Source organism: Xenopus tropicalis, chromosome 5 (genome assembly GCF_000004195.4).
Source record: "Xenopus tropicalis strain Nigerian chromosome 5, UCB_Xtro_10.0, whole genome shotgun sequence".
In the NCBI taxonomy this organism is placed as follows: Eukaryota; Metazoa; Chordata; class Amphibia; order Anura; family Pipidae; genus Xenopus; species Xenopus tropicalis.
The window spans coordinates 29,674,754-29,697,574 of record NC_030681.2 but is presented as its reverse complement, the minus strand read 5'-3'; the positions used below and the strand labels follow the sequence as shown (position 1 = coordinate 29,697,574).

The following is a 22,821-nucleotide window of genomic DNA, read 5'->3' as shown; positions in this document are numbered from 1 at the left end:
ACACAAATTAAATCTACACACACTGAACTGGCGCTAAAAAAAATCTTACCTGTAACCTTTTCTACCTGTCTTTTATTGGTATCTTCTTCTGTATAGAAATTGCTTGCTCCTGTATTGGGGAAAATAGAAAATCTCTTTAGAACATGTAATATATACTACATATGTTATATATAGTAGTTTAGATTCTGTTCCCAGAAGGCGGTCTTCTCAACCCTTTTGATTTATCTTAGAAAGGACTCAATGTAGGGAGAGAGGTATGTCACTTATAGGACTGTTTAGATAAAGATAAAAGGGACTTTCTTATCTTTTAAGAGAAATCTTGAGGACCAGCTGTGTATTTAATAAGGTAAGAAGTGGCAAATGTCTCTGCAATAACCTGAGTAATTTCATTGCGTTTCTGTTCTCTATGGATAACTCAATTGCAAAAACTCTCACAAAAACTAAAAAAAAATAGAAATATCTTCTAGTAATTTTATTTAGAATTGATAGATTATCTTCTAGTTGACCCAGAGAAAGGCGAAAAAACCCCTCTTAAGCTAAAAGGAAAAGATTCCTTCCTGACTCCAAAATGGCAGTCGGACTAGGCCCTGGATCAACATTATACTAAGAGCATTAACAGACTGCTGAAAAAGGTGATGTTAGGTGGACGGAAGTAGTGCAGTCATTGGTAGAGTAGCCAACAGGAACCCTGGAGAGGTCTATAAATTGGGCAACAAAGAAAATGGTTTAATACTTAATCTACACAAATTGCAATAGTGAGCAAAATGAAAACAATATGCGAATCATTATACACACCAAGCAAATTTGACTATGAAGGTTGGGGGATGGCAGTAGTAATATAGTACAAGGAAGGGGGCAAAGCATTTACTTGTACTCAAATCGTCATCAATTATGGCTTCTACGTCTTTAAACATATAATTGACACTTACCTTGATTCCAGGGTCTGTTTTACTTTGGTGCTGCAGGTTTAATCTTATTTTTCTTCAGTATTCTCCCTGTGGAAGGACACTTGGTTAGTTACACCATGAATTACTCCTGTTGAATGTAACATACACACTGTTCCCTATTTATTACAATATATCCCTCTCAAAAAACATCAGATGAACATATTGAGTGGTGAGTAAATACACGGATAGATTTAGGGCATGTCTGCAGGGTTAATGTTTACGTACAATAATAATTTCATAAGACATTTACCTTCCTCTATTGCTACAGCTTCATCTTTCTCTCTGTAGTAAATACAAAAGTACAGTTATACATCTGATAGAGACAATAGATAATACAAAAAGACACAACTATAGCAATACTTACCCTTTTTTCCTAGTGGTACAAATGATGATAATGAGAGCTATAATGAAGAATACTAGGATGGCTGCGCAAATAATAATTGTTCTTTTCATCTCAAGATTTTTCATTCTATGGAATCCTTCCTCCATGATCTCTGCAAAAAGAAAAGAAATGTATATGTGAAAATGTGAAGTAGAAACTTTTTGTGCAATATCTATGTCTGACACTGTATCTATTGTAAGGATCATGTTTTTCATTGTAATCCCCCCCCAGGAAATGTCAGATCAGGGGTTTTACTGTTTTTTTAAAGCAGCATTAATAATATCACCTCCTCTACTGTCAATTATATTTGTGGTCATCAATAATGATCATTTTGGGTTTAAAGATGTTAAACTCCCAATAAATAAGAGTTGGATACTTTCATCCTTTCAGTAGAACCAAACTAACTGGATGGACGTGTGTAATGTGAATGAGAGCTAAGTAGTGTTGCTTTAGTAGGCAAACATTACAGCTGAGTAGATTACATGAGGGCAGTATTACATGTAGTAAATAGTACTTGCCTTCCATTTCTGCAAATTGATCAGATGGAACCAAGGTCTTCTTAATGGTGTCCTCATTCAAGTCACCATCATCTGTATTTGCTTCTGTTGAGGAAAAGCAACATTATAGAGAGCTCAGCAGGCTACTTGCCAAAATGTGGTGTAACGTCACAAAATATATATATTTACTTACCAGCAACTGATACCGTGGTTTTTTCTAAAACAGCTGGTCCTTCAGTTATAGTAGTTGTATCTATGGGAGATAATGCAAAAGGATTAACCTTTTTGAATGTGCCATGAAATTATATTGCAAACATGATTCCTGATTTGATTGAAAAGAAAAAAACTGAAAAGGCACATCAAGCAGAAATAGAAATATATATTGTCCTTTTATGGTAAATTGCATTATCATTACTGGCAAAATAGGGCACATCGAGGCCGCTCCCTTTCGCCACCCTCCCCACCTCGACCCCCCCTTCCCGCATGCATGCGTGCCACTTAACTCATACTGAGCATTGGGGAGAGGACGCACTAAAGTTTCTGCACGTCCGGTCCCCATTGTTCCGTATGCAAGCACAATGTCAGTGCATGCTGCCCCTAAATTTCTGCCACCCTAGGCCCGGGCCTGATTACTGGGGATTAATTTCATAATTGTTGTTTAAGGGATGAGCAGAAAGAAAGTTTATAAATCATTAGCGGATACCAGTTCTGAGTGCTCAGGTTATTTACAATTGGAGCAGTATTCTAGTTTATCCAGCGTCTGACTGTACTTACCAGGCACTGATGTCACTGATTCTGCTGTTGTCGATGATAGAGTGGATGTCTCAGATGTTGTTTCTATTAAAATAATGCAAAATAAAGGATTTATTGTAAAACTTGTTTACAAATTGATGAATGAAATAATAATAAAAATGATGAAACTGCTGTTATGCTGATGTTCCCCATACTAGTGTATCTAACATCTGTCTGTACTTACCGGGCACTGATGTCACTAACTCTGCTGTTGTTGATGACACAGTGGATGTTTCAAATGTAACACTTGTTTCTATAAGAAATAGAAAGCAAAATAAAGGATTAAACGTCAGATTAAAAATAATGTGACGTCTCAGTCCTCAACAGGACATTAAGAAAGGTCTTGTTGAGGACCAATACAGTGGGTTATTTTTATACAATGTGTTCGCAATAAACTTGTGATAATTTTACAGGTCGTGAAATATTTACTGTGAATAGTCAAACTTGGCTGTGCACCCCGTGAGGTATATATTTTTGCATTAGGTGCAGATACTGCAAGGACTGATATATATATAGAGTAATGTCAATCAGCAGTATCAACTGTAAGAATGCTTCACTGCATGGATCGACTGAATAAACAAATCACAAATAAAAGTAGCATATCAAGTCTTACATCCTTGGCTTGTATGGGTATATATATATATTGCTCTCATAAGCTAATTTGCAGTATAATAATTGGGGAATTCTTTATTCTGCTTATTTATTATTATAATATTTATTCTTGTTGGGTTCTGGGTACAGCTAAATTGGATGGGTGAGTGTTATATAGATCAATGCATAGTTCAAGTGAAAGCATAGGAGCAGACATAGATCTACATGTAGTGAATAAAGGATTATGATTTGCTCAACACACAATCTGAAACGTGTGTAATGTACTGCATGGTAACACTGAGGTGCTCTCTACACGCTAAACTGATTTGAATTTTACCTGTCACAACTTCCGGCACAAATTCCGTTTTCACAGTTGTCTCCTCCTCAACATAGAAATGTCTCGATTCTGTATTGGGAAAAACATCTCATCAGAGATTCAGCAAAAACCATGGTTTAGACTTACAGCTATTTGTTGTCATGTGAAATAAATCCCATTATCAGTCTTTAAATACTCATTAGGGGAAGAGAGGGCGCTACATAGAGCGAGTGTTGGAACAGAATTTGCTCAACATCCATTTTAAAATGTGCTTGATACACACGTGCCACCTAGCAACACACCAACGTAAATCGACACACACTGAACTGGCGCTAAATAAATCTTACCTGTAACTTTTTCTACCTGTCTTTTATCGGTATCCTCTTCTGTATAAAATTTACTAGCTCCTGTATTGGGAAAAAAAAAATGTCTTTAGAATTTGGCAAGGGTTAAAAAATTCATCATTGCCTTTAAAATTGAATGATTCAACCCCAGTGTAACATCATTTACAAATAAGGATAAAAATAACCAGTAAATCAATTCTATTTTTATCTAAAATAAAGTAAAATAATATCAGTACCTGATTGTTTAGATATTAATAATAAAAAAATTAATACTGAGATAAAACAAGTCATGGATATCTCCATGGCTTGTCGTTCTCTAAATGAGCAGATCTCTGGGAAGCCCAGATAACCTTATCTCATAATCACACCATACACTGTGATGTCATAATGGTCGAATTCATTGTTGTGCCACTCACTGTAAGCTCCCCTCAAGATTCATTGTGATGTCATCCACTGTGAATTCATCAGTGTCACATGACCAGCTCAAGGTTCTTTGTGATTTCATTCACAATCATATTATTATGTTGGGTTGAAAACCCAACCTCCTGTTCTTTGACTTCAGCTTATCCTTCCGCTTCTTCTTCTTCTTCTTCTTAGCGCCCCCCATTTTCTAAACGCTACTCCTCCTACAGTTTTAGGGGTACAACACCCAAACTCCCCACACATCTTCGCCCTATAGCGGAGCAGGTTGCTTGTGCTTTTCTAAGCGATCCGGCCCCCCGTCTTTTTGTGGCGCCGCTCCGAACCCCACAATTTTCCCATTGACTTTGACAGGGAAGATTTTCAAACTGCTGCCACACTCAAAGCTTTAAAGCTACACCCCCCAAACTTGAATAACATAATCATGGGGTCACCCCGAATGAAGCAGCAACATTTGTTGATGACCCCAATGTGGGAGGGGCCAACAACAGCCAATCAAATTTTAATCATTGACTTTAATGGGGAAATTGAAACTGCTGCCAATCTTACAGCTTTGAGGCGACACTCCCCAAACTTGAATCACATAGTCATGGGGTCAGCCTGAATGAAAATAGGATGATTATTGGATGCCCAAAAGTGGGCGGAGCTGTGAACCACCAATCAGATTTTACCTATTGATTTGACGGAAATTCAACCTGCTGCCATTCTCACCCCAAACTTTTTACACTTGGTCACTAGGGGACTGCAGTTTAAGTTTTGGAAAGTGGGCGGAGCCACCAACAGCCAATCAAATTTCACCTATTGATTTTTATTGGTTTGATGCCAGATTTTCCAAACTTTGCACAGTCAGTCACTGGGTGACTACGCATTCAGGTTTTTTTTTTTAAACCTGCAAAGTGGGAGGGGCCAACAGCAGCCAATCATATTGTACCCATTGACTTTTATGGGGAAATTGAAACTGCTGCCAAACTTACAGCTTTGAGGCTACACTCCCCAAACTTGAATCACATAGTCATGGGCTCAGCCTGTATGAAAATATGATGATTGTTGGATGCCCAAAAGTGGGCGGAGATGTGAACAGCCAATCAGATTTTACCTATTGACTTGGCAGAAATCCAACCTGCTGCCATTCTCACAGTAATAACACTGGGGTCCCAAAACTTTGCAGAGTTAGGCACCAGGTAACTGTGGTTCAAGGTAAGAAAAAGTGGGCGGAGCCACCAAAAGCCAATCAGAGTTTATCTATTGACTTTCAATGGGGAAATCCAACCTGCTGCCATTCTCACAGTATTAACCCCAGGGTCCCCAAACTTTTCACAGTTGGTCACTAGGGGACTGCAATTTTAGTTTTGAAAAGTGGGCGGAGCCACCAACAACCAATCAGATTTCACCTACTGATTTTTATTGGTTTGTTGCCAGGCTTCCCAAACTTTGCATAGTCAGACACTGGGTGACTATGCATTTAAGGTTTTTTGTATTTTTGTAAGTGGGTGGAGCCACCAACAGCCAATCAGATTTTACCTATTGACTCTAAATGGGGAAATTCAACCTGCTGCCATTCTCACAGTATTAACACCAGGGTCCCCAGTTGGTCGCTAGAGTACTACAGTTTTAGTTTTGAAAAAGTGGGCGGGGCCACCAACAGCCAATCAGATTTCACCTATTGAATTTTATTGGTTTGATGCCAGAGTTCGCAAACTTTGCACAGTCAGTCACTGCGGGACTTTGTACTCAAGGTTAGAAAAAGTGGGCGGGGCCGCCAAAAGCCAATCACATTTCTTTCATTGTTTTCAGTGGGAAAACTTTAACTGCTGCCATTCTCACATGTTTAATGTCAGGGTCCCCAAACTTTGCACAGTTTGTCACTAGGTGACTATGTTCCAAGTTGAGAAAAGTGGGTGGGGCCAACAACAACCAATTAGATTTCACCTATAGACTTCATATGTTTAAATTTAAACTGCGGCCATTCTTTTAATATTAATACTAATGTCTTCAAACTTTGCAGAGCTAGTCACCTGGTAACTGCAGTTCAGAGTTAGAAAAAGTGGGTGGAGCCAACAACAGCCAATCAGATTTTACCTATTGATTTTCAATGGGAAATTCAACCTGCTGCCATTCTCACAGTATTAACACCAGGGTTACTAGGGAACTGCATTTGTAGGTTTTAAAAAGTGGGTGGAGCCACCAACAGCCAATCAGACTTCACCTATTGAATTGTTTTGGTTTATATTTAAAATGTTGCTTTGCTCACACTATTTATGTCAGGGTTCCCAAACAAGTGGGAGGAGCCACCAACAGCCAATCCATTTCCACCCATTATATTTCATTGGTTGATATTTAAACTGATGCTGTTATTTAAATATTAATTCCAGGGTTGTTAAAGTTTCCAGAGTTAGTCACTGGGTATTTTCCATTCAAAGTTAGAAAAAAGTGGGCGGAGCCACCAACAGCCAATAACATTTCACCTATTTACTTTCAATGGTGAAGTGTAAAATGCTGTCAGTCTCACAATGAATGCCTGAGTCCCCAAAATTTGCAATGTTGGTCACTGGGGTACTGCAGTTCAAAAATAGGAAAAGTGGGTTGGGCCACTAACAGCCAATCAGATTTCATCCATTGAATTTTATTGGTTTAAATTTAAAATGCTGTCATTCTCAAACTATTTATGCCAGGGTGCCCACTGTTTGCCACTGGGTGACTTTGACTCAAGGTTAGAAAAAGTGGGCGGAACCACCAATCACAATTCACCTATTGACTTTTATTGGTTTAAATTTTAATTGGTGCCGTTCTGTAACTATTAATCCTAGGGCCCCTAAACTTCGCAGAATTAGTCACTGGGTAACTGCAGTTCCAGGTTAGAAAAAGGGGGTGGAGTTACCACCGCCACTACCGCCAATCAGATGTTGTTGACTTTCAGTGGGGAAATTTAAGTTGCTGCCATTCAGACACTATTAAAACCAGAGTCCCAAAACTTTGCACAGTGGTTTTTACTGTATAACCAAGGTCCAAGGCTAGAGAAAGTGGGCAGAGCCCATTCAGTGACTTCATGTTTTTCAACCCAACATGAAGTTTGTTCTCAAACTTCCCTTTCTAGTTATGTTGGGTTGAAAACCCCAACAGACTGTTCTTCGACTTTAGCTTATTCTTCCGCTTCTTCTTCTTCTTCTTAGCGCCCCCCATTTTCTAAACACTACTCCTCCTACAGTTTATGGGTACAACACCCAAACTCCCCACACTTCTTCGCCCTATAGCGGAGCAGGTTGCTTGTGCTTTTCTAAGCGATTGCGCCCCCCGTCTTTTTGTGGCGCCCCTCCGAACACCCCAATTTTCCCATTGACTTTGACAGGGAAGATTTTCAAACTACTGCCACACTCAAAGCTTTAAAGCTACACCCCCCAAACTTGAATAACATAATCATGGGGTCACCCCGAATGAAGCAGCAACATTTGTTGGATGACCCCAAAGTGGGAGGGGCCAACAACAGCCAATCAAATTTTAATCATTGACTTTAATGGGGAAATTGAAACTGCTGCCGCACTTACAGCTTTGAGGCTACACTCCCCAAACTTGAATCACATAGTCATGGGCTCAGCCTGAATGAAAATAGGATGATTATTGGATGCCCAAAAGTGGGCGGGGCTGTGAACAGCCAATCAGATTTTACCTATTGATTTGGCAGAAATTTAACCTGCTGCCAGTCTCACAGTATTAACACCAGGGTCCCCAAACTTTTTACACTTGGTCACTAGGGGACTGCAGTTTTAGTTTTGAAAAGTGGGCGGAGCCACCAACAGCCTATCAAATTTCACTTATTGATTATTATTGGTTTGATGCCAGGGTTTCCAAACTTTGCACAGTCAGTCACTGGGTGACTACGCATTCAAGTTTAAAAAAAAAAACAAAAAAAACCCACAAAGTGGGAGGGGCCAACAACAGCCAATCAAATTTTACCCATTGACTTTTATGGGGAAATTGAAACTTCTGCCAATCTTACAGCTTTGAGGCTACACTCCCCAAACTTGAATCACACAGTCATGGGTTCAGCCTGAATGAAAATATGATGAGTGCTGGATCCTCAAAAGTGGGCGGAGCCACCAACAGCCAATCAGAGTTTACCTATTGACTTTCAATGGGGAAATTCAATCTTCTACCATTCTGACAGAATTAACACCAGGGTCCCCAAACTTTTCACAGTTGGTCACTAGGGGACTGCAGCTTTAGTTTTGAAAAGTGGGCAGAGCCACCAACAACCAATCAGATTTTACCTACTGATTTTTATTGGTTTGTTGCCAGGGTTCCCAAACTTTGCATAGTCAGACACTGGGTGACTACGCATTTAAGGTTTTTTGTATTTTTGTAAGTGGGTGGAGCCACCAACAGCCAATCAGATTTTGCCTATTGACTCTAAATGGGGAAAATCAACCTGCTGCCATTCTCACAGTATTAACACCAGGGTCCCCAAACTTTTCACAGTTGGTCACTAGGGGACTGCAGTTTTAGTTTTGAAAAGGTGGGCGGGGCCACCAATAGCCAATCAGATTTCACCTATTGAATTTTATTGGTTTGATGCTAGGGTTCGCAAAATTTGCACACTCACTGCGTGACTTCGTACTCAAGGCTAGAAAAAGTGGGAGGGGCCGCCAAAAAGCCAATCACATTTCTTTCATTGATTTCAGTAAGGAAATTTTAACTGCTGCCATTCTCACATCTTTAATGTCAGGGTCCCCAAACTTTGCACAGTTTGTCACTGGGTGACTATGTTCCAAGTTTAAAAAAGTGGGCGGGGCCAACAACAGCCAATTAGATTTCACCTATAGACTTCATATGTTTAAATTTAAACTGCTGCCATTCTTAAATACTAATGTCTCCAAACGTTGCAGAGCTAGTCACCTGGTAACTGCAGTTCAGAGTTAGAAAAAGTGGGTGGAGCCACCAACAGTCAATCAGATTTTAACTATTGATTTTCAATGCGGAAATTCAACCTACTGCATTCTGACAGTATTAACACCAGGGTCAGTAGGGGACTGCATTTTTAGGTTTTAAAAAGTGGGTGGAGCCACCAACAGCCAATCAGACTTCACCTATTGAATTTTTTTGGTTTAAATTTAAAATGCTGCTTTTCTCACACTATTTATGTCAGGGTTCCCAAACTTCACTGGATGACTACATATTCAAGGTTAGAACAAGTGGGAGGAGCCACCAATAGCAAATCCATTTCCACCTATTATATTTCATTGGTTTATATTTAAACTGATGCCATTATTTAAATATTAATTCCAGGGTTGTTAAAGTTTCCAGAGTCATTGGGTATTTGCCGTTCAAAGTTTGGAGGGGGGAAAAAAAAAAAAAGTGGGCGGAGCCACCAACAGCCAATCACATTTCACCTATTTACTTTCAATGGTGAAGTGTTAAATGCTGTCAGTCTCACAATTTTTATGCCTGAATCCCCAAATTTTGCAGGGTTGGTCACTAAGGAACTGCAGTTCAAAAATAGGAAAAGTGGGTTGGGCCACTAACAGCGAATAAGATTTCATCCATTGAATTTTATTGGTTTAAATTTAAAATGCTCTCATTCTCACACTATTTATGCCAGAGTGCCCACTGTTTGTCACTGGGTGACTTCCACTCAAGGTTAGAAAAAGGGGGCGAAACCACCAATCACAATTCACCTATTGACTTTTATTGGTTTAAATTTTAACTGCTGCTGTTCTTTAACTATTAATCCTAGGGTCCCTAAACTTTGCAGAATTAGTCACTGGGTAACTGCAGTTCCAGGTTAGAAAAAGGGGGTGGAGCCACCAACCGCCAATCAGATATCACTCATTGACTTTCAGTGGGGAAATTTAAGTTGCTGCCATTCAGACACTATTAAAACCAGGGTCCCCAAACTTTGCACAGTGGTTTTTACTGTATAACTGTGGTCCAAGGTTAGAGAAAGTGGGCGGAGCCAGGTAACTTTGACAGGGAAGATTTTCAAACTGCTGCCACACTTACAGCTTTGAAGCTACAGCCCCCAAACTTGAATAACATAATCATGGGGTCACCCCGAATGAAACAGCGACATTTTTTTGATGACCCCCAACGTGGGAGGGGCCAATCAAATTTCACCCAAATTGAAACTGCTGCCAATCTTATAGCTTTGAGGCTACGCTCCCCAAACTTGAATCACACAGTCATGGCGTCAGCCTAAATGAAAATATGATGATTGTTGGATGCCCAAAAGTGGGAGGAGCTGTGAACAGCCAATCAGATTTTACCTATTGACTTGGCAGAAATTCAGCCTGCTGCCATTCTCACAGTAATAACACTGGGGTCCCCAAACTTTGCAGGGTTAGGCACCAGGTAACTGCAGTTCAAGGTTACAAAAAGTGGGCGGAGCCACCAACAGCCAATCAGATTTTACCTATTGAATTCAAACTGCTGCCGTTCTCCCAGTATTAACACCAGGGTCCCCAAACTTTTCACACTTGGTCACTAGGGGACTGCAATTTTAGGTTTGAAAAGTGGGCGGCGCCAACAGCCAAACAAATTTCACCTATTGATTTTAATTGGTTTGATGCCAGAGTTCCAAAACTTTGCACAGTCAGTCACTGGGTGACTACACATCCAAGTTTTTTTTTTGTTTATTTTTTTAAAGCAGGTGAAGCCACCAACAGCCAATCAGATTTTAACTATTGATTTTTACTGGGAAAATTCAAGCTGCTGCCATTCTCACAGTATTAACACCAGGGTCTCTAGAGGACTGCATTTTTGGGTTTTAAAAAGTGGGTGGAGCCTTCAACAGCCAATCAGATTTCACCTACTGAATTTTATTGGTTTGATGCCAGGGGTTCCCAAACTTTGCACAGTCAGTAACTGGGTGATTTCGTACTCAAGGTTAGAAAAAGTGGGCAGGGCCACCAAAAGTCAAATGTAAGGGTCCCCAACCTTTGCACAGTTTGTCACTGGGTGACTATGTTCCAAGTTTAGAAAAGTGGGCGGGGCCAACAACAGCCAATCAGATCTCATCTATAGACTTCATATGTTTACATTTACTCTGCTGCCATTGTTTAAATATTAATACTAAGGTCCCCAAACTTTGCAGAACTACTCACCAGGTAACTGCGATTCAGAGTTACAGATTTTCAGAGTTACAGATTTTCAATGGGAAAATTCAACCTGCTGCCATTCTCACAGTATTAACACCAGGGTCACTAGGGGACTGCATTTTTGGGTTTTAAAAAGTGGGTGGAGAGACCAACAGCCAATCAAACTTCACCTATTGAATTTTTTTTTGTTTAAATTTAAATTGCTGCCTTTCTCACACTATTTATGTCAGGGTTCCCAAACTTTGCACAGTCAGTCACTGGATGACTACATATTCAGGGTTATAACAAGTGGGTGGAGCCACCAACAGCCAATCCATTTCCACCCATTACATTTCATTGGTTTATATTTAAACTGATGCCTTTATTTAAGTATTAATTCCAGGGTTGTTAAACTTTCCAGAGTTAGTCACTGGGTATTTGCCGTTCAAAGCTAGACAAAAGTGGGCATTGCCACCATCAACCAATCACATTTCACCTATTTACTTTCAATGGTGAAGTGTAAAATGCAGTCAGTCTCACAACTTTTATGCCTGAGTCCCCAAACTTTGCAAAGCTGGTCACTGGGGGACTGCAGTTCAAAAATAGGAAAAGTGGGTTGGGCCAGTAACAGCCAATCAGATTCCATCCATTGAATTTTATTGGTTTAAATATAAAATGCTGTCATTCTCACACTATGTCACGGTGCCCACTGTTTGTCACAAAAGTGGGCACACCCACCAACCACAATTTACTTATTGACTATTATTGGTTTAAATCTAAACTGCTGCCATTCTTAAACTATTAATCCTAGGGTCCCTGAACTTTGCAGAGTTAGTCACTGGGTAACTGCAGTTCCACTAACTACCAATCAGATGCCACTTGTTGACTTTCAGTGGGGAAATTTAAAATGTATGTATGTATATTTTTATTTATAATGCGCTACTTATGTATGCAGCACTATACAGTAGAATACATTAATACAAACAGGGGGTTAATAAGATAATAGATAAATACAAAGTATAACAATAAATACAAATAAATACAAGATACAGTTGCAATAAGTTAAGAGTCAAAGGCACAAGAGGATGGAGGTCCCTGCCCCGTAGAGCTTACAATCTATATGGGTAACTTACAGACACAAATAGGCAAATATAAGTTAAATGTTGTTATTCAGACACTATTAAAACCAGGGTCACCAAATTTGCAGTGTTTTTTTACTATATAACTGTGGTCCAAGGTTAGAAAAAGTAGGCGGAGCCAACAACAGATCAGATTTCATTCAGTGACTTCACGTTTTTCAACCCGACATGAAGTTTGTTCTCAAACTTCCCTTTCTAGTTAGTACTGTACTCAAAGGGGACATTTCTATAGACAGATCAGAGACCCATACAAAAATCTTTTTGACCATCTGATACTTCCTTTGGTGTGCCGTAACATTGCAAGAAGGAAGATCACCTATCGTACCACTCTGTGGAATATGTTGGTGCATTATAAATATGTGATGTAATAATAATAAAAATAACTTATTAAGGTATGAAAAGAGGTTGTAATGCGAAAGTAGTGTAACCCCTTTTTGGCTAAAAAGCACTTATATCCCAGGCTATGGATAGAGTATGGGGCACATTGGGACTCTCTTTCGCAGGAAGGGTATATATTCTGCAGAGAATAGATAGTAATGGAGCTGAGGTTGTGGTGTAACTACAACTCACAAGGGCTGTGTGGTGCAGATGTGTCAAATAGGATGCCAGAAGGTTCTTAATGAATAACTGTAGAACAGTTTATTATCACAGACAAGGTTGAAGCAGGGTTATACTCACAATAGTTGAGGTAGATTATCACAGTGGTTAGTGGCAGTTGTGAAACACAGAAACAGTGCAGCAACACAGCGGAGATAGGTAAGACTGATAGCTTGGAATCCCACGGATGAATACCTTTTACTGGGCCGGATCCCTACAGCCAATGGTGGTTCAGGGGTAGATAATAGCCTGATACCTGTGTCTGAACTGCGGTCCCTACAGCAAGGCAACAGAGCCTGGGGTATGCTAAACCCTTACTTTCTCCTATGTTGGAGCCACAGCTGCTCTTACTAGATAACCTTAACTATATCACACTTCCTAGCGCATGCTATAACAGGATTAATCCTATCACTAACTTCACCTCATTCACGGGGCCCTGTCCCCGACTTCACTAGAGCACCAAGGGGCTACTTTAGGGCAGGTGGCTTTACTGGGGCCTATTCTGATCCCAGGCTCAATGGAGTTGTTCCTTGAGAGTCAGAAGGCAGCCAAACAGGGAGCCACTCCTCCTTGCTAGACACTTTATCAGTCTGCAAGGGGAGCGGTCATCCTACCTAACCCTATGGGCATAAGGCAAACTATAAATTGTTACAAAGGCTTCTGCCCAGTAAAAAGGGAAGCTATGTGAGAAGTAGGGATTCACTCCATAGGGCATTTAACCCTATGGGTCCCTACATTAGCAATGTTGTAGCATTGAAAGGGTTAATGGGGCACCTTTACGCCAAAGAAACTTTTCAGAGATACCAGCAGGGTACTGAGTACAAAGGTACAAATAACAGTTTCTAGGACTTTGAGGTTGTGTTCAATGGAAGGGGATGAAGACATAAAGATGTACAGGGAGATCATTTAGGGACCATCCCATAATGCATGGATTACAAAACCAGATCCATAAAACCAGAATATATAGGGAATAGTGTGCATTTGCTCTAGGGAACCCTGGAATTACAGTCAGCATGGATGTGGCAGTACCAGTATGGGATCCATTTTGCGGAAACCCATTCCTATTTAAAGGAAGCCCATCTCCCATTGACTCCATTATAAGCAAATAATTCTAATTATTAAAAAAGATTTCCTTTTTTCCCTGTAATAATAAAACAGCTTGTACAGAAAGATCCCTTATCCAGAAACCCTCAGGTCCCAAGCATTCTGGATAACAGGGCCATTATCTGTAGTTTCAGGGTTCACTGAGGGTAGCCACTACTGACTTGCCCCAAGTAGTTTGCACGTCACACAAGAGTACATTGGTGCCAGAAGCGACACCATACCCATTGAAAAGGTTGGCCGATTAGTGGCTTATTAGTGTGAGTATTGTGGAACACATGCAAATGTGCCCTTTCATGGCTGCAATATTTTGTGAAAAAATATCAGCAAAAAACCCCACAATTAGTGTCACAAAAATGCTCTGTGCACCATTTGCTACTTTCTTAAATGAGCCTTTATATTTGCTATGAGAAAAGCATATGCTTCCTAATGATACCATCAAGGTTACCCTGTACCCTGGTTAGGAAAAAATGGTTTATGGGGAACAGGATTATCTGTTCTCCCTCATGGTTGGCATCACTGTGTATTAATAGCACATATTGTAACTTACTACATGAGGTGTAGTCCCACTACATACAAAGGTGAAGAGAATGTGTTAGCTGTCTCCCCACACATCTTCACCCTATAGCGGAGCAGGTTGCTTGTGCTTTTCTAAGGAATCCGGCCCCCCCGTATTTTTGTGGCGCCGCTCTGAACCCCCCAATTTTCCCATTGACTTTGACAGGGAAGGTTTTCAAACTGCTGCCACACTTATAGCTTAGAAGCTACACCCCCCAAACTTGAATAACATAATCATGGGGTCACCCCAAATGAAACAGCGACATTTATTGGATGACCCAAAGTGGGAGGGGCCAACAACAGCCAATCAAATGTCACCCATTGACTTTAATGGGGAAATTGAAACTGATGCAAATCTTACAGCTTTGAGGCCACACTCCCCAAACTTAAATCACATAGTCATGGGGTCAGCCTGAATGAAAATATGATGATTGTTGGATACCCAAAAGTGGGCGGAGCTGTGAACAGCCAATGAAATTTCACCCATTGACTTTTATGGGGAAATTAAAAGTGCTGCCAATCTTACAGCTTTGAGGCTACACTCCCCAAACTTAAATCACCTACTCATGGGGTCAGCCTGAATGAATATATGATGATTGTTGCATGCCCAAAAGTGGGTGGAGCTATGAACAGCCATTCAGATTTTTGACCTTTTGACTTTCAGTGGCGGAAATTCAACCTGCTGCCATTCTCACAATAATAACACCGGGGTCTCCAAACCTTGTAGAGTTAGGCACCAGGTAACTGCGGTTCAAGGTTAGAAAAAGTGGGCGGAGCCACCAACAGCCAATCCGATTTTACCTATTGAATTTTACTGGTTTAATGCCAGGGTCCCCAAACTTTGCACAGTTTGTCACTGGGTGACTATGTCCCAAATTTAGAAAAGTGGCCGGCGCCAACAACAGAAAATCAGATTTCACCTATAGACTTTCATTGGTTTAAATTTAAACTGCTGATATTCTTTAAATATTAATAAGGTTACTAAGGTTAAAGGTTAGAAAAAGTGGGTGGAGCCACCAACAGCCAATCCATTTCCACCCATTAAATTTCATTGGTTTATATTTAAAGTGATGCCATTATTTAAGTATGAAATCCAGGGGTTTAAACCCTGCAAATTTAGTCACCGGGTATTTGTGGTTCAACGTTAGAAATAGCCAATCACATCTCACATATTTACTTTCAATGGTGAAATGAAAAATGCTGTCAATCCCACGATTTTTATTCCTGCGTCCACAAACTTTGCAATGTTGGTCATTGGGGGGCTGCAGTTCAAAAATAGAAAAAGTGGGTTGGGCCACTAACAGCCTGCCCTATGCTGCCTGTGTGTGCAATACTCTGCCTGCCCTACGCTGCCTGTGTGTGCCATACTCTGCCTGCCCTATGCTGCCTGTGTGTGCCATACTCTGCCTGCCCTACGCTGCCTGTGTGTGCCATACTTTGCCTACCCTGTGCTGCCTGTGTATGCCATACTCTGCCTGACTTATGCTGCTTGTAGGAAATGAACCTGGCAGGGGTTTGTTCTGGGAGTTTGTTAGCATTTGTAAATAGTCATTATATGGTCCCTAAGGTGTGCTGGGAGTTGCTGTGCTATCCACAGGGAAGGAGGAGCCATATGGATTTCAGAGTGTGGCTTAATCTGACATCATTTTGCATGTGAGTGATAGGTGATATCCCTGCAGTGAGCACCAACCATTGTGGGTATGGTCTTAAAAGTGCTTGTGATTATCATCCCTCCATTATATAGGCTAGAACAGTTCCATCCCTCATTACCAGAGGATTTACATGGCTGCATAACTTTTCCTACTATAACATAGTGCAAGGGAGGGACAGTGTGTGAGGCAAAAGGCATCAGTAACTAGCTGAGAGCAGAGGATGGCACAAGAACAGAAGAGCAGGTTATGAGAGAAGAAACAAAAAGAAAGGGGGTGCAGTCAAATATTTAAGTGTGATGTGAAAACAGTAGTTTGGTAACATAAAGAAAAAAGTGGAGCAGAGTACAGGGTATGTTACCATAAGGAATGCAGCAACAGATACAGAAGTGTTAAACATGGAGCAGAAAGCATGAGCAAAGTGTGAACATGGTGCAAAGTGTGGCAGCCTGGATCAGAATTTGCCAAAGGGTTGGACAATGTGATGGGGAGAGTGTAAAAGGCATAGACTGCAGTAGCACTGGAGAGTATGTGGATGGGTAATACAGAGTGAAGCAGTGTGTGAAAGAGGTGCAGTAGGGTTGTGGGGTAAACAGTAATGTTGTAAAGCAGAATGTTACAGTGTAGGGCAGAGAGCGGGCATCACAGCATTAAATAAGATGAAAAGATGATTGGAGATGCCCATCCGGGACAGAGAGTGCCAGTGTGAATTAGCAACAAAGTACAGAGTATGAAGGGAAGGGAGTGATACCATTGGGTACAGTGCAAAACAATGTGGAAAAGCCATTCAGTGTAGCAGCCAGTGTTGAGTGTGCCCAGGCGAAGAGCAGACATGTGCGATGGAGGGATCACAGAATGGGGGGAAGAATGTGAATGTAGATGAGGTAGTGTCACAGGGAAGCACAAAGCTGGGCATGATGAGCAGCAATTGGTAGGGAAGAAAAGAACATGGAACAGCAGAAAAGGATTTATGTAACATATAATATAATATGTTATATAGTGTGGGACAGAGTGCCTGCAACACACACTGGAGTTCAATAGTGACTGGCTCACTGACTATAAACTATCCAAAACTAGAAACCACCATTGTTCTAGTGTAAAATCACAATTTATTTTGTTAATAATAAAAAACACATATACACAAAAATTAGTAAAGTGTTTTCAAGGCTGCAAAATGTATATAGCGGAAATCTTTATGCCCGGCACAGCACAAACTGCTCAGGGAACAGCACCCAGGTCTCCCTCCATTGTTTGTTATTATCATAGCGTGTACATGGGAACAACTGAGATTTTCTAAGAACTGCTGTTATTCTCACCATATTATGTTAGTTTGAAAAACCCTACATACTGTTCTTCGACTTCAGCTTATTCTTCCGCTTCTTAGTGCCCCCCATTTTCTAAACTTCTTAGTGCCCCCCATTTTCTAAACGCTACTCCTCCTGCAGTTTTAGGGGTACAACACCAATCAACAACATCAAATTTCACCCATTGACTTTAATGGGGAAATTGAAACTGCTGCCAATCTTACAGCTTTGAGGCTACACTCCCCAAACTTGAATTACACAGTCATGGGGTCAGATTTCACCTATTGAATTGTATTGGTTTGATGCCAGGGTTCCCAAACTTTGCACAGTCAGTCACTGTTGAAAAATGGGGAAATTGTAACTGCTTCCATTCTTGCTTAATGTCAGGGTCCCCAAACTTTGCAGTTTGTCACTGGGTGACTATGTTCCACATTTAGAAAAGTGTGCAGAACCAACAATAGCCAATCAGATTTCACCCATAGCCTCGTTCATTTAAATGTAAACTGCTGACATTTTTTTTAATATTAATACTATGGTCAACAAACTTTGCAAAGCTAGTCACCAGGTAACTGTGGTTAGAAAACGTGGGCGGTGCCACCAACAGCCAATCAGATTTGACCTACTTTCAATGGGGGAAATTCAACCTGCCATTTTAACAGTATTAACACCAGTGTCACTAGGGAACTGCATTTTTAGGTTTGAAAAAGTGGGTGGAGCCACCAACAGCCAATCAGACTTCAACTATTGGTTTTTTTTTGTTTAAATTTAAAATGCTGCCTTTCTCACAATATTTATGTCAGGGTTCCCAAACTTTTCACAGTCAGTCACTGGGTGACTACCTATTCAAGGTTAAACAAAATGGGCGGAGCCACCAACAGTCAATTGCATTTCTTTCGGTGGGGACATTTTAACTGCTACCATTCCAAAACACATGTCCCCAAACTTTTTACAGCTGGCCACTGGGGGGCTGCAGTAAAACAAATAGAAAAAGTGGGTTGGGCCACTAACAGCCAATCAGATTTCAACAATTAAATTTTCATTCAGGTCATTCTCACACTATTTATGCCAGGGAGCCCAAACTTTTGTCACTGGCTGACTTTGACTTTTATTGGTTTAAATTAAACTGCTGCCATTCTTCAACTATTAATCCTAGGGTCCCTAAACTTTGCAGAGTTAATCACTGGGTAACTGCAGTTCCAGGTTAGAAAAAGTGGGCAGAGCCACCAACCAGATGTCACTCATTGACTTTCAGTGGGGAAATTTAAATTGCTGCCATTCAGACACATTATTAAACCAGGGAACCCAAAATTTGCACAGTGATTTTTACTATATAACTGTGGTCCAAGGTTAGAAAAACTGGGCAGAGCCAACAACAGATCAGATTTCATTCAGTGATTTTTTTTTTCAAACCAACTTGAAGTTTGTTCTCAAACTTCCCTTTCTAGTTATCTTGTATTATTGCACTTACATCTATATGTGCTTTCTACTTCTCTCCCTATTTGTGGCACACTTTGTATTGCTCCTAGCCTGCTAGTATTATTAACTTTTATTGGATGTATAAATTGAGAGCATAGTTCTTCACGATGATAACAATCCACACTGAAATGCCATGTATATAATGTATTTTAATGTAGCAGTTTGGGCTAGGTCACTTTGAATGCTTTTTGAGACGAATCTCCTTGTTCCACTCCAAGGTAGGTTATTAGAGGTAGGTGTTTTGATTCCCGAAGAAAAGGCAAATTCTTAATCAGTAATACTTGTGATTGCTTTTGGTTCACTTGGTAGGATATTTCACTGAATACAGTTATGGTTTGTAAGGATATTTCTGGGCCTACAAATGTCAGTACAATAATATCTGGATCTGTTCTGATGCCAGTAATAGCTTTGCCTGATTTCCCTTGCTAGATGCTGTAATGTTAGGATTAGTATTAGAAAAAAGAGCAGGACACCCTGTGGTGTTCTGATGATGATGGGCCTCGTAAATGGCTAACAAGCCAGCTTTTGCTTTGTAAGCATTCTAGCCACACAGCTTACCTGCTGGTACCTTAATCGTATTTAACAGCCAGGAGCCTCCCTATCGTTCCCAGCAGCACCTACATTTTTTACCACCATGATATGCAAAACATGAAGGCAGTTTCTGAGCACTTGGGTCAAGTAGAGAGACCTGCACATTATAAAAATATGATATTCTCTGAGGTTACTTCAGAGAGACTGAAGGTGATGGAGTGTAATCTAGCAAGAACATGTCACTTCAAGAAGGGCACTTTGTATTGGTGTATTAGTCCATTGCTTGTTCCACAATGTTTTACTGGCTTCTCCTTTACTCCTCAAAAGCCTAGCATAGCAATCAGTGAGTGTCACAGAATTAAGTATCCGCCTGTGTAATCCAACCAAACTGGATGCACTGAATACAGCAGGTAGAAAAAAATTAACTGCAATCATTTATCCAAAATTTTAGTGTTGCTCTTACAACTTCTGTGTCTGGCTGGGCATCATCATGTAACGCTGTCTTTGAGCAACACAGGAATGGCGCTCACATGGATTTAAAGTGTTTCAGTCCATTTTACATTTCAACATTGAATTTCACAAATCATTCTCTGGCATCATATAATTCCTGTCATTACTTTAAACAAAAGGAATTCTGGGAATGAATTCCAAAGGACTCTAAGAAATTCCCATTTACATGGATTTATCCTATAGCTAATGCTCGCCCACTGGGTTTTTAAAGCAGAAGCCAGGATAATAGCCAATCAGATTCCCAACTACAGACGGGTTTCGCCCTTCTTGGGGCTCATCAGTGTAGCGCAGGGTTTTCTGATCAGCTTTGGTAGAGCCAAGAGTGGGGATTCACAAACAAATCATTAGAGTTGAGGAGACTGCCTCATTTAGACACTAAATACAGCATGACAAGCCTCAGCCCACTATGGACAGCAATAGAAGCTTATGCTTGGAATGCTCAGATAAGGGAGCATTCTGTATATTGGCATGACAAGACTCAGCCCACTATGGACAGCAATAGAAGCTTATGCTTGGAATGCTCAGATAAGGGAGCATTCTGTATATTGGCATGACAAGACTCAGCCCACTATGGACAGCAATAGAAGCTTATGGACATTCCAGGTAAGTGAATGAGCACTAAGGCTTCCCTACTAGCTCAAACAACACTTCTCTCTGCTGTGGTCAAACTGCACTCTGAACCTGGCACCAGATGAAAGTGTTGGCAGACATAAGCAAGCACTGGTGGTAGCATGTGTCTGTCACTACTCCAGAACTTGCACATCTGGATGGGGCAGGAGTTAGGGCATGGGGGTTACTACGTGTCTGTCCCCTCCTGGATACATCACTGCTGAACATGGGCATCTCTGTAGTAATTGGGCATAGGTTTCTATACTCTGAAACAGAAATTAGAGACTTGTGGCGATTCTTCAGTCTGCAGGACAAGAAGCAAAGTTGCACAAAACATAGTGGATTTACTTCAGAGCAAAGCAATTATCATGCATGCAGCGAAACTGAATCCATATATTTGGTACTCCTGCCACTTGTACAAGAACTATACATGTATATGCAAATATTACCAAACTCATCACCCAACTCAAGCAATGTACAATCATTGTCAGGTATTACTGAGCTTTCATGCAGTGCACTAATCATACAGAATAAGTGGACGGTAGCCGTACCCACAAATTTATTAACTTAATAACCTGACCTGGGGGGATGTTTATTTGTATATTATGTAAATTTAAAGGACAAGGAAAGTCTAAGTCATTCGGGGGAGCCAAAATGTTAGGCACCCCCAAGTGACTATAATCGCTTACCTTGTACCCCAGGCTGGTGCCCCTGTTAGGAGAAAACCGCACCAGCCCAGGGCACCTGGAGCGAGCGCTTCCTTCTTCCCTATTCGCGCTGCAGCCAATTGTCCGGGACAGGCGCATGCGCAGTAGAGTGAAAAGCCGACTTCTCTGTTAAAGCTACACTTTTCACTCTACTGCGCATGGGCGCGCGATCAGGAAGGAGGAAGCGCTCGCAAAGCAGGAAGAAGAAAGCGCTGCAGGTACCCCGGGCTGGGGCTGTTTTTTCCTAACAGGGGCACCAGCCCGGGGTACAAGGTAAGCGATCTAAGTTACTTGGGGGTGCCTAACATTTTGGCACCCTTAAGTGACTTTGCCTTTCCTTCTCCTTTAAAAATATCCAAATTTTGATTGGGCAGTTTGTTTTTTCTGTTGGATTGGGGACCTCATTGGCTCACTAATGCGGCCTGATGGCCCATATACCTGCTGTTTACGACTATTTACCTGAGGGCTTAACGATCGAATTAACCTGATGTCGTCCACTGTAGGTAGGCATATTGGGAGACAATCTGCTCAATTGTAAAAGCGCTAAACTCCAGTGTGTGTTGGAGGCATCTGTCCCACACAATAACATATTATATGTAACATAAAACCTTTTCTGCCGTTCCATGTTCTATTTTTCCCTATCAATTGCTGCTCATCATGCCCAGCTTTGTACTTTCCTGCTCCCTCGTCTAGATTATCATTGTTCCCATCATTCTGTGATTCCTCCATCGCTCTCTTCCCCACTGAACAAAGCGCCTTGCTCTATATACTAGTATCAGACTGCTGCACACGACTGCTCTTCACCTTAGTACACTCTTCCTCACTCACACTTTTTAAATTTCACACAGCGACCAACACATCTATACTGTGGCTACTACACTGAATGTCCTTTTCACATTGCTTTGCACACTACCACTGTACCCAATGCTACCACACTCTCTTCTCTTCATACTCTGTACTTTGTTGCTACTCCACACTGGCACTCTCTGTCCCAGATGGGCATCTCCAATCAACTTTTCATGGATTACATCTTATTTAATCCTGTGATGTCCAGTACAAATAGAAGTAGCATTTACTGGAGTACAGATCTGAATATGATGGAGGCAAGCCTTTGTAAAACAAACCTTCTTTATAAATCTATAATTTTACTTGGTGCAACATCATAATCGGTGGAAGGAGTTAATGAGGAATATATCAGTACTAAATTAATTTATTAGAATAATATTTTTTAATTGAGGTTTTTACGCTGTATAGAAAACAGAAATGCAACTGAATGTGGACACC

The 22,821-nt window shown here is 40.8% G+C and overlaps 1 protein-coding gene and 1 long non-coding RNA gene across 3 annotated transcripts; both read right to left on the bottom strand.

Annotated features, from left to right (window-relative positions):
- Positions 1-49: 49 nt before the first annotated feature.
- Positions 50-1,446, bottom strand: LOC116411096. Of its 2 annotated transcripts, none has more exons than XR_004222840.1 (4): positions 1,312-1,446; positions 1,198-1,229; positions 930-995; positions 50-109 (listed from the first exon to the last, which is right to left on the bottom strand). It is a non-coding gene; the product is annotated as an uncharacterized LOC116411096 (long non-coding RNA). The 2 variants fall into 2 exon arrangements; XR_004222839.1 differs by lacking the exon at positions 50-109 and adding an exon at positions 631-698.
- A 261-nt stretch (positions 1,447-1,707) lies between these two features.
- On the bottom strand, positions 1,708-22,266 carry LOC116410880. The gene is made up of 7 exons (XM_031902267.1): positions 22,211-22,266; positions 3,873-3,955; positions 3,547-3,615; positions 2,803-2,871; positions 2,601-2,663; positions 2,020-2,079; positions 1,708-1,931 (listed from the first exon to the last, which is right to left on the bottom strand). Exons 1-7 carry the CDS (start codon positions 22,264-22,266, stop codon positions 1,708-1,710), a joined length of 624 nt encoding a protein of 207 aa, XP_031758127.1.
- Positions 22,267-22,821: the final 555 nt, after the last annotated feature.